Below are 13,070 nucleotides of genomic sequence, written 5' to 3'. Positions count from 1 at the left end.
TAAAAATTAATAGAATCCTGTCTCTAACCTACTTTTCATGCTTCAGTGACTTAAGCATTTTTATTTGTGAAGGTACTGGCTCCAGAATGTTTTTGTTGAGTGCTCAGACCGTTACTTTGCCTTGAATTGACCGTGTGTTCAGACCTTTATTTTGCGTTGAATTGACTGATCGTTAGTTGCTTAATGTCCCAATTATAAATTTGAACAATGACTCACTTTTCTTAATCTTCAATGTTTGATTGATGGGTTGGTGTTTAATGCCACTTTCAACACTGTTCTATTTTGTTGAGGTCCATTTTATTCATGGAGGAAGTCGAAGTGCCCAGAGAGAACCACTGATCTTCAGTAGGGAAACTGACAATACTAGTCAATTAAGATTGCAGTCATTTGCACCATCTACATGTAGGATTCAAACTCAGACTAGCAATACAGAAATTCTTAGACCACTCAGCCACTGGGGCCTCTTAATCTTTTATCAACATACACAAAGCAGTATATTTTATATAATAATAGCTATGGGATAATAATCTGCTATCTTTCAATGAAAAAAAGATGTGGGCTCCAAGTACTTTATCAGAATGAAAATAAGTACAAGAAGAGAGAGAAAACTTGACATCTTAAAGTCAAGCACATGAAAGTTATAAATTGTGGCATCCTTAAAACATAAAAAAAAAACCCATTAATGAAGTATAGAAAAACCTTTGTTTTACTGGCAAAACAGTTTTTTATTCTGCATATGATATAAAACAAAATTATATTTAGTGGTAAAGTAGTGTTAACTGTGACAAGTAGTCATCATAAGTCAAATTTTTTTTATAACTTGTATTATTATAGTAATCTAGAGACTTAATTATAGTGTTTAAATTGCCAAAAAATCTGTTTTCTGAAGGTACTGAAGGTTCTGAACTACACTTCAAAATTGAGAATTACAAGAAAGCACCTTACCAATTAAACTTCTTTTTTCTAGAGAGAAATAAACCTTATAAGCGTCATACATAAAAAAAACAAAGCAAAGAAAAAAAGACAAGACTTCTTTTGTTAAGAAAACAAATATGTGTATTTTACAAGAAGGTATGAAAAGTCAAGTTTTATTTATTGTGCATTTGACATAGAAATTTTGAGACAACAACATTCAAATTGTCCTCGAGGTGTCTTCATAACTGGAACAATGGATGGAAATTAGTTTTAATTGTGAATAAGTGCTAATGATTTGATTTTAATATTAGGTTTCGTCCCACATCTAGATCTGTAGTTAGAACAAGAATTTCTACTGAAAAAAAGTATTGAGTTATGCAATTGTGATTTGAATTCTTAGGGTAATCATTGTAAGATCTATAGGCGAAAGATTTCCAGTTGTGAAATTCTACTAATAATTTCATTTATTTATTTGTTAATTTTAGGTGTCGTCACAGTTAGAGCTTTGGGCAGAAGAACTTCAACACCAGGAACTTGGTAATGAAGGCAGTAAAGCAGAACAACTCTTACAGGCTCATAATGAAAGTGTTCTCCTGATGCAGAATTGTACATTTGAAGTTTTACAGAGAGGACAAGATTTAATACAGGTATGTAAAACTTTCAGGTATAAAATTGTAAACATATTTGTAGTCCAATGGGTTCACTTTTATTTTTGGTTATTAACTTTGATGGATTTTGAGGGGACATGTGAACTACGAAATTTATAATTTATAAATTAAATGCAGAATTTTATTAAATCAAAAAATGAAAAATACAATTTTTGTGGGTAATCCACAAAAATACAATTTACAAAAATTAGATTTCAAAAAAATAAATGAGTTTTCAAAATAACGGTCTTGCAGACAAATGTGATACAGATTATGCTGCTCAAATAAGTAAAAGCATAATAATATCTTAAGACACAAAAAGAAAAGCTTTAATGACATTTGAAAAGATCAACTTGTGTTAATGGAAAATTTCTGAAATTTGTTGACCCCTTTTAAAATAGAAATATTCTGCTGTATGTATGAACATTTTTATCTGATATTTGTTTGTTTGGTTGCTTGATTGAATTTAACTTGTTTATATCCTAGAAGAATAAAAAAAATAATACTGAAACATTTATCACACAACTATAATTTGAAAATCAGAGTATTCTTTGCAAATGGTAGAAATATTTTACAATTTTGATTTCATAGGAGATCTAAATTTGAAAACTTACAGATTATGGATAAGAATGAACAGAAAAGCAGTATATATATATATGTTTATAATAAGTGAAAGAATGATGTTTGATTATTTGGTTAGTGTATTGGAATATTGAATATTTCGTGCATTTCCTAAAAGATTTTAAATCTTTTGATTCAGAATTTAAAAAAAATGATACACACACTAGCAATGATACTTTATATGTGTTTGAGTAAAAATTGATGACAATTTGTAGTAAAATTATATTTATACACTTTGACCTAGATGTCTTTTCCACAACTTAATCTTACAAAGTTCAATGTCTACAGGATTTTGATAGATTTTTAAGTCAAGTTTTAGTCAAGGGAACTATTTTATTATATTATTAGCAATTTATTTTATAAGAATTGTCTGACTTAGTACATCAGATTGAGATTTGATATTTTTCCAGGTTTTTGAGAATTCTGGGATACAGTTAATGGCTGATTCCCAATGTGAGGCTCAGTCACGTATCCAGGCGTTGTTAGAATACTTACATGAGAGAGAAATGGACCTGGAAGCCATTGCTGAATCAAAGAGGGAAAGATTGGAACAACTTGTACAGCTCAGGAACTTTGAAGTAGAAGCCAGACAGGTATAAATAAGATATTTAAATGTCAAAGTCTCATTTGTCACAACTGGCTCAGTGATCTGAAGAAGGTGGCATGCTCATATAGACAATTTTGTATATAGTGGCCTGACTGGGTCAAAGAATTAAATTTAAATTTGATTTTACTTGCCTATCTGCCATGCATTTAGAAATTAGAAGAATAGATAAAAATCATTGGATACAATTTGACAATTTAGATTTTGAAACTTACTACTGTGGATTCATTTATTTTCGTGGGTACCAATTTTCATAATTTTTTGCATAAATTTGCATATTCGTGGATATTTAATTTCATCAGAATAATTTTCCTTTAGAAAGCAGGTTATTTATTGAACATTTATTTTTGTGGTTCCCCTTTACCCACAAAATACACAAAATTGGTATCCAACGAAAAATTTATGAATCCACAGTATCCTGTTTCCCTGTGAGCTACTGCTAGCATTCAAACTGAGAGCATCAATTAATAATAAGTACAGGTGGTTGAACTGCCATGTAAACTAATCACTAAAAACCATAGTCTCATTTGTTGTCGAGCCTGCAACTTTTGTTGAAGAAAGCTCCACATAGGGATAGTGATCCAGCAGGGGCATCGGCGGTGTTAGCTCACTTCTTAAAATCTTTATATTTTTGAAGGTAGAAGACCATGATGCTTCATACTTTGTATATAGATGCCTCATGTTACGAACTTTCCGTCAGTCACATGTCCAATGTCCTTGACCTCGTTTTCATGGTTCAGTGACTACTTGAAAAAAAAGTTAAGATTTTTTGTAATGTTAAATTCTCTCTTATTATAAGTAATTGGATAACTATATTTGGTATGTGCGTACCTTGCAAGGTCCTCATGCCTGTCAGACAGTTTTCACTTGACCTCGACCTCATTGCATGGATCAGTGAACAAGGTTAAGTTTTCGTGGTCAAGTCCATATCGCAGATACTATAAGCAATAGGTCTAGTATATTAGGTGTATGGAAGGACTATAAGGTGTACATGTCCAACTGGCAGGTGTCACCTGACCTTGACCTCATTTCCATGGTTCAGTGGTTATAGTTTAGTTTTTGTGTTTTGGTCTGTTTTTCTTATACTATATGCAATAGGTCTACTATATTTGGTGTATGGAATGATTGTCAGGTGTACATGTCTAGCTGACAGGTGTCATCTGACCTTGACCTCATTTTCAAGGTTCAGTGGTCAAAGTTAAGTTTTTTAGTTTTGGTCTTTTTTTCTAATTCTTTATGCATTAGGTCAACTATATTTGGTATACTGAAATATTTTATGATCTATATGTCGGTTACACAGGTTTCATTTGACCTTGACCTCATTTTCACGGTCCATTGCTAAGTTTTAAGTGTTTGTGTTTTGGTCTGTTTTTTCTTATTTATAAGCAATAAGTCAACTATATTTGTAATATTGAAGAATTGTTAGCTGTACATGTCTGCCTGGAATGGTTCGTCAGACCTTGACCTCATTTTCATGGTTCATTGATCAATGTTTCATTTTCTTGGTTAATGTTGAGTTTATGTGACAGTTGTAATAAAGCTTTATATTTAGGTCTATCAAGATAGTATCAAGGATTTGTAAAGAAGGCAAGACATTTCAGTGTGTGCACTCTTGTATTGTATTTGTATGTACCCTTTGCTTTTGTTGGTCTTATATTTTTACCTGGGATTTTATAATTTTGTAGCATTACTATCTTCAATGAGAGGTAGATAAAGCTTTGAATTCCTATTTTGTGTCAGTGTTCAGTTCAAGGAGTATCTATTGACTGTACCAAAGCTTATATGTTTCATATATATCCTCTACTCATGATATACAATATTAAAATTATGTACAAATAATGGTTTAATATAGTTAAAACTAGATGTGTCAAGGCAACACGAATGGCCCGGTCCCAAAAAGTTTTAAATTCTGCAATTTCAATGGCACATGTGGACACAAAATCTGTATAACTGTGATTTTTTATATTTTAACAACTGTAACTCACATACCAAAAATCAGCCCTATATCTGAAAGGGTTTAGAAAAAAAAGTCTGTATTAATGTGATTTTCAACAATTTATCAAAGTCCAAAGCCTGTAATTAAAGCAAAAATAAGCAAAGCGGAGTGAAACTTAAACTTGATCTGTAACTCATCATGGTTAAATTATATACCAAATATCAGCCTAATATCTGAAGGCGTTTAGAGAAAAAGTTTGTATAACTGTGATTTTCAACAATTTCTCAAAGTCCAAACCTGTAATTGCGGCAAAAATTATTGGAGCGAAACGAAACTTAATCTTGATCTGTAACTCATCATGGTTAACAAAATACCAAAAATCAGCCAAACATCTGAAGGCATTTAGAGAAAAAGTCTGAATAACTGTGATTTTCAACAATTTCTCAAAGTCCAAAGCCCATAATTTTGGCAAAAATTAGTGGAGGGAAGCGAAACTTAATCTTGATCTGTAACTCATCATGGTTAACTAAATACCAAAAATCAGCCCAATATCTGAAGGCATTTAGAAAAAACTCTGTATAATGGTTTGTTGTGGAATGACGGAATGACAGACTTTCGATATTATGGAATTACGGAATAACAGAATTACATATTTTGGAATTGCGGAATTGCGGAATTACAGAATTTTCGGAATTGCAGAAATTTCGGACAAGGGTAAAACTATTTTGCACCAACAACTTTGTTGCGGGGCCATAAAAAAGTAGCAATTTAAAAGTACAATGAGTTGTTTTAATGAGTATTTATTGCTAAGGTGTGTGAATACTGTAGATGATTATGATGTAATTTGTTTTGCTGTTTGTATTTTAGGTGATATACTGGATAGACCATGGAAAGTCCATGTTAATCAGTTGTTTTACCTGTCCAAATTCATTAATGGAGGCTGAATCTTTGAAGAAAGAACATGAACAATTCATGCATGCTATTGAGGTTTGTATTACATACAGATGATACTTTGTAAAAGTGGTATTCCTTAACAGTAAAAACTGTCATCCTGCTGGTACCTAGGAACAAGGGAAGGTAAAGATTGCGAAATCCACAAGTTGAGGAAGCAATAGACAAGGCAAAGGACTGAGCACCTACAATGAAAGCTGACGTCTTATATAAAACTAAGGAGATGTGGTTTGATTGCAAATGAGACAACTTTCCCACTAAGACCCTGTTTACACTGGCACTGAAATTGGATCGATCTTTATTTGAATCGATCTTTAAAAGACCAGTTTGTGTTTACATTGCACAAGCAAGATGGATCGAGATAGATATTATTTAATCCAGTGCGTTTACACTACAACATAAAAAGAACCAGTCTGACTTTTATTTACCTATCTAAATATAACAAACACCTGAAAAAAGATGGATCTAAGTGTTTACACCAAAAAAAAAGATTGATTCAAATAAGATTGATCGTTTTAAAACAGCCTCTAGAGATTGAAGATCGATCTTAAGTTCAAATCAAGTGTAAGATGTAAGCAATTATAAGCAATTTTACAGCAGTCAACAATGGGAAAACCACAATTGTTTTATTGTACATGTATAACATACCTATGATTCATTAAGTATGTCTGAGCCAGACACAACTCTGTAACAGATTTATCCATCGGATCACTAGCAGTGATGGTGATACATGGCTGTGTACATTATGTATATACAACTCGTCTAAACATTAACCCAACAATGTAAGGTCTGTTTTGCAAATTATTTGTTCTTTCCTCGCCATTTTTACAGATTTAACATTGTTGGATTGATGTTTAGACGAGTTGTATATATATATTTCTCTAATTTGGTTCGTTTGATCTCAGTACCTCATTGGTTAAAATCCGATTATGACGTCGAATTTTCTTGCTCTCCTCCTCTGAAATTCCTATTGTGACGGCATGAAAAAAGGCGACCCTGCCTGTGGACGTCACATAGAAAGAACACATCTATTTGCAGAGCATTCGAAAAGAACGAATAAGTTTGCCTGCATAATGTTAGAAAATCATTAGAGAAACATTAGAAAATTTAACTGTCTTGAGTGGATAAATATCATATTACACTCGATGCAGTGGTAGAATATATATATATATACATGCTAAGGTATATTGTGGTTTTGCTGAGGTCTGCATATATTCCTATAGAAATTTGCCATTCATGAACCATGTATATTTGTATGAATAATAATGAATTTACCTCATAATCATGTTTTATCAATTATCATAAAATAGCAATTTGTTCTATGTACATAGGATGACATATGGTTTCTGAGCTTGATTATCTAATCACACATGATGTCGAAATAATAATTGATATTCTGATTGCCAAAAAATGAACAATTCAATGTAAATTACTGTTGAAGACAATGACAAAAATGATAAAGATATGCTAATTAGTAAACACAGGTAAACTGCATGTGTAGCACAATCAATGACAATTGTGCTGTTCCAACCATCTGAGATGATATTGATATCAGTCACAGTGATATAAGCTTTATCAAACCCCTGAAACTCTATTACATTACAACATCGATATCAGTCACGCTTGTAAAAGCTTTACAAAACCCCTAATCTTTAGAACATCAAATCATGAGGAAAAAATTGTGTATTTAAAGTATATAAAAATGTGTATATTATATGACTTTTTCAATATCACATCCCAATCAACCCAAAACCAATATAATCCCTCGAGCCAAGCACTGTATGACATATAAAGTGAATTCTTTACTCATATTATTGTTATGTATTAGATAAATTTAAGGAGCTTTTGTTCAAATAACACTAAAAAAGATGAATTCAGTTCCTCAATATTAAAAACATATGTTAAATGACAGTTTGGATTTCATCTTTCAGAAAACCAATATTAGCATGGCCCAGGTGACACAGCGAGCTGAGAATATGATACAAGCTCACCATTTTAATTCTGATCTGATCCGAGCCATTGCCGAGAACGTAACATTTGCCTGGCAACAACTGATGTATCATACAGAAGAAAGACATAAACTTGTAATGGCGTCCATGAACTGGTACAAAACTGCTGAACAGGTTGGTTAATGCATAACAAGTTTGATTTATGCCACAAGCAAGAAAGTTCTCCTTACATCAATGTTCAGTTAGTTTCTGTTGGATAAAGTTTTCGTATTCACTAAAATGTAAAACTTTTGGCCATGGAATTCGAGAGTTACAAATTAATTTTCCTCAAACTTTACATTATTGTTTTGCTTGATAAAAGAAAGCTTTGTTTATTTGTTTTTTTTCTTCATTTTATGTTGTTTTTTCATTCCAGAATTACTGGAATTTTGTAAGATTAACAAAATGTCCTGCATGTTGTATCAAACTTTGAGTTTGTTTGGATTGATATACAAGAAAACTACGTAACTGTTGGAATTGATGATAAAGCAAACTGTTTAATTTTTGTTTAAATTTCAGAGTTATGGAACTTTGATCATTAGATAGATAAAAAAGCATTTATTAAATGTCATGAACTAGGTCTAGTATGCTTGAATCCAATTTTTACAAACTCTACACTGTTGTTATGATAGGTTATGAAACTTATGCATAATGCTTATTACCGTAAAACGCAGACCAATTACAAACTTTTACAGTTCTTTAGCTATGTCCCTTTATAACATTATACACAAGCAGGGGGGAGGGGGGGGGGAGGAATCATCTGTGTCCCATGGACACATTTTCCATTTATATTAACATGTGTTCTTGACTTAGCTGTTTATTAAAATTGTTGATCACATGTGCAATAATTTAAATATGCACAGTAAGGGCCTATCATGTGCTCTTGAATCGACTGTTAATTAGAATTATTGATCACACTGATGCTATATTTTACAGGTCTGGTCTGTGTTGGAAAGTTTAGATGCTGATTATAAACGAGATGAAGACTGGTGTAGCACAGAGAGGGCCAATACAGGGGATAAAGCTAATTATTTATTACAATTAATTAATAAACATAATGAACAGAAAGAGGCCTTTTTGAAGGTAAGGGGTATAATAACATTATTTCATGTGATCAATTGATTACTTTTGCAAATTGTTCTTTTTTACCAAATTGCAAAAAATATATTCCTTGTTGATGATGCTGCAACTGTGCATTGAAGAACACCAGGGCAATGTCATTTAATTACAGATTATAACTGGCAATTAAATTCCACAGATGCTAATAATTCATAAATTGTTGTGAGGGTTTCATAAATGTAAATAATGCGACTTGGTAATTATTGCTTTAATGATTTTGAAAACTCGTATTCTGATGTCTGACACATATCTGTATGCAGATTTTCTTGAAATTGCAGTAATTAATCTTGCTTTTTTCTAGATCTCCATTCTTAAAAAATCGCAATGAAAATGCATGCAATAATTTATGAATGTACTGTTATTTGCTGATAACCTCAAATGTAAAATACAGAAACAAAACTTTTAGAAGAACAGTGCAGACCTAACTATGGCATATAATATATGCAATGAGTAGAGACCTGAAATCAACACCAAATTCCAAAAAAGGACTTTATATTAGGAATTAAGAACAATAAGGAAACATTTTGGAAAAGGTGGTGAACATTTAAAAATTGATTACAGGCAATTGCATAGGGTGTGTAGGTAATATCTTTGGTTAGCTAGCTTGCTTGCTGAGCCATGAAGTCATTACTAGGTAAGGTATACTACCCTTCTTTCTAATTAGCCTAGTCCTACAGACAGAAAAATTGGTTATCTGTTGGACTAGTCTACTCTTAAAGAAAGATAGTCTACCTAACCTAATAATGACTTCATGGTTCAACTATCAAGCAAGCTAACCACAGAAATTACTTTCACCTACACATGTAATGCAATCGGCTGTAAAACAAATTAAACTTGTATTTTAGGCCTGTACCCTTGCCAGAAGAACTGCTGAAAGTTTCCTGAAGTATGTAAACAGAAATTTACACACTTTTGGTTCACAGATCAAATTTAGAAGTCCAGAAAAACATGTAAAAGGTAAGAATATTTCTATTGTTAACCTACAGAAGAAGAGGAAGAAAATAAAATTTCATTTGGGGAAAAGAACAAATTTCATAAAAAAAAATATAAGGTAAGAATGTTTGGATAAATTGCAGGAAATGATGCAGAAAGATTTTTTTTTCAGAATTTGTCTATCACAATTTGTCCACTTCGATTTGACTAAGACATAAAATAGCAAGTAATACTTGTAAATTTAAAGTCATAAGAAACGAGTGACCGGTGAAAAATAATGTTCTTCCAATTCTTAAACCAATGCATACAAACATCATAAACTTAGTCTTCTGTGCTCGAATTTATCATTTTTTTCGTGTAAACTTCGTATAATCTTCAATTTTTTTTTCAATCGGTCAGTGTTGTTGTGAAAATATGGCAGGTAATTAAAGTTCATGTTTTGAAGCCGAAGTTTAGCGATTGTCACCTGTTTGTCAACAATTGACGAAAAATAAACAAAAAAGCATGGAAATTGAGCACGTGTTTAACATGTAAATTCAGATAATAGTTTATTTTAAGGACATCCATGCGTATTGTGGTCACCAGATTTTTACGAGATGGGTCACACTGAGGTCACCTTGCATACGGAAAATATATCGGGGGAATTGCTTGCTGGAAGGAAGCAATTCAAATAAAGTAAACTTCTTCTGAATATGAATAAATTAAAGAATTTTCTTCAGAAAAAAGTATATGTACATAAGTTTTACAATGAAAACTATCGATTGAGTTATAAAAAACATACGCATTATTTTTTTTTGATTTGAGGTTTCTTATGACTTTAAAGAAATAATAAGAATATTTAGGTTATCTCCCTTAGATCAGCTTTATCTCTTTGCCTATCAGAGAAGAATTTGAAATCCAAATAAAGTTTAAAGGAAAAAGTGGTGTTTCAATTAAGATCCAGATGATGCACATACCTACCAACTTTTCAAAATGCCCATGGGGGTTTTGCGTGCAAGATGACTGCCATAGTCCTAAAAAAACCTTCAAGGGGGCCTGCAAATACATTTAAATGTTGTTTTTTGGTTTCTTCATTCTTTTATAAGCCTAATAGCATTGTAAAATGTATTGTTTTATTTAAATTGTGGACAAAATTGCTCTTTCAAAATTTCAATTTGGGAGCCTCCATGGGGGAAATCCCCCGCAAATAGTGACAGTTGGCAGGTATGGATGCAAACTAGTGATAAAAAAAAAGTGAAAAGATTTTAATTTACAAAAATGCCTAAAATCTTATCAGATTTTCACAATGTACAATATTACATTTGTTTTTCCTTTGTCTTCACAACATCCAACCCATTATTGTCCAGTGTTGCCAATGTCAAGTGCAGTTGGAATTGATATTCCCTTATGTTTCATCATTTCATCACTCTGCACATACATAATTCCTCATGGCCAAATTTTTGTAGGTCCATTTTGGTCCTTATACGTCCTCGGCTTTCAAATATATGATATATGGCTTTAAGGGGTTACCTAAAATATTGTTTTTATATGAACTGGATCAACTTTGAGGGACATTATAAACATGTACACTGATTGTAGAGGCTCACTTTCGAGTCCTCCATACTTTGGTCCTTACTATTGTCTCATTTGCATCAAAAGCAGGTCTTTATATTCAGAAGTCATTAAGTGAATGTGTCAACAAAGAAACTTAATGCTCTTTTGCTGATTTAGACTCATTATTGACGTGTGACTGGGCAGCATACTGTGGATTCATTTATTCTCATGGATACCAGTTTTCATAGATTGCTGAAAACCTTCTAGGACATGGATATTTAATTCCATTGTTTTGTGGAAGTCTACATACAAGCCTAAAGATTTTTTTTTATTCATATATTTTATTTTCATGGTTCACCTGTACCTATGAAATTCACAAAGTTGGTATGGAAGGAATAATAATAAATTCACACGTTTTGCATGTCCAGCACACTTAATTTTTTTAACACCTGATATCACTTCTGGATTTCAGGAAAGCTTGAATTCGAAAGTTAAATTGTACATTGTTTTCATCTGAATAATTAAAAGATTTTTGCTTAATGTTGGATCAGAGTGAAATGACTATAAAATTAAGTTTAAAATGTTCAAAGGCATCATTTTAAATGTTGTTAAAGACAATATCTTATTTAGAAAACTTTAATACAAAATAAAAATAATCAAACATATAAACATTATATACAAACACAATATATTAAAATTTCATCAATTAATTAAGTTTGCATACATTGATAAAACATTTATAATTAAACAACGATATGTAGTTATGAACTGAGCATTCAAAAACATATCATATTATTAATGCTTAAATATTTTATTGAATTCCATTGAAATCTAAACACAAATTACAATTAAATATGGTAAATGGTATACTAGCAATTGCATTGTACAATTAGGATTGTGTTTACCCTTCCAATAATGTTGGTGTGAAAAGTTAAATCACAAAAATACTGAACTCATAGGAATATTCAATTAGAAAGTCCATATTCACATGGCAAAATCAAATGACAAAATACATCAAAGGAATGGACAACATCTGTTATATTCCTTACTTGGTACAGGCATTTTCAAATGTAGAAAATGGTGGATTGAACCCGGTTTTATAGTGATAAACCTCTCACTTTTAAGACAGTGTTATTGTAGCATTCTTAGCTTCAACACCTAGATGTAAATTGAGGAAAATTGCTTGTGTACTTTTGTTGTCATATCCTATCAAATCAAATCATATCGTGTTTCTTAGTAAGATAATATGATTGATACAGAGTTTTCCTGAGAAAATTTAAGATGCATAATGGCATCCATGGTAAATTTGAAGCTCATTGGGCATAAATAATTCATTGAAAGTTTTTAAAGTAGAGTATTTACAAAAATATTTACAAGTATACATTACTCTCTCATATTAATATTGTTAAATGTGCTTTCAGCATTAGTTTTTCGAAAAATTCAAAGTTTTGTAAACAGGAAATTTATAAAATGACCATATTATTGATATTCATGTCAACACTAGAGTGCTGACTACTTATTGTGATTTCAGAAAATGATGAAAACAAATAATGCTATTAAAATTTAAATGCAAGGTTTTATTTTTGCACCATATATATATCTCATTGCTATTACACAATTATAAAAAACATCTAAAACAATTTAATGAACAGAATACATAACAGTCTTATAAAAGAGTTTAAAAAGAAGAATTTTTTCTTACATGGAATGAGATCAAATTTTACAGAACATTTTAGGACAAAATATGATTTTTGGAATTGACACATAATGTTATAAATGAGTTAAAAAAAATATTAATACAATTAAATTATCAATAAATTAAA

General features: G+C 31.3%; 1 protein-coding gene across 1 annotated transcript in view; it reads left to right on the top strand.

Moving 5' to 3' along the window:
- Nucleotides 1-12,798, top strand: part of LOC134694142 (triple functional domain protein-like) — a 72,075-nt gene extending 59,277 nt beyond the window's left edge. The window contains exons 19-25 of the mRNA XM_063555138.1: nt 1,401-1,562; nt 2,594-2,776; nt 5,591-5,710; nt 7,606-7,797; nt 8,599-8,745; nt 9,627-9,738; nt 12,779-12,798. Coding sequence (XP_063411208.1) covers nt 1,401-1,562; nt 2,594-2,776; nt 5,591-5,710; nt 7,606-7,797; nt 8,599-8,745; nt 9,627-9,738; nt 12,779-12,798 — 936 coding nt within the window. The remainder of the gene's footprint in view (nt 1-1,400; nt 1,563-2,593; nt 2,777-5,590; nt 5,711-7,605; nt 7,798-8,598; nt 8,746-9,626; nt 9,739-12,778) is intronic.
- The last annotated feature ends 272 nt before the right edge of the window (nt 12,799-13,070 follow it).

The sequence above is a fragment of the Mytilus trossulus genome, chromosome 13 (genome assembly GCF_036588685.1).
Source record: "Mytilus trossulus isolate FHL-02 chromosome 13, PNRI_Mtr1.1.1.hap1, whole genome shotgun sequence".
Classification (NCBI taxonomy): Eukaryota; Metazoa; Mollusca; class Bivalvia; order Mytilida; family Mytilidae; genus Mytilus; species Mytilus trossulus.
Note: the sequence above shows the minus strand (reverse complement) of the source record. Positions and strands in the feature narration are given on the sequence as shown.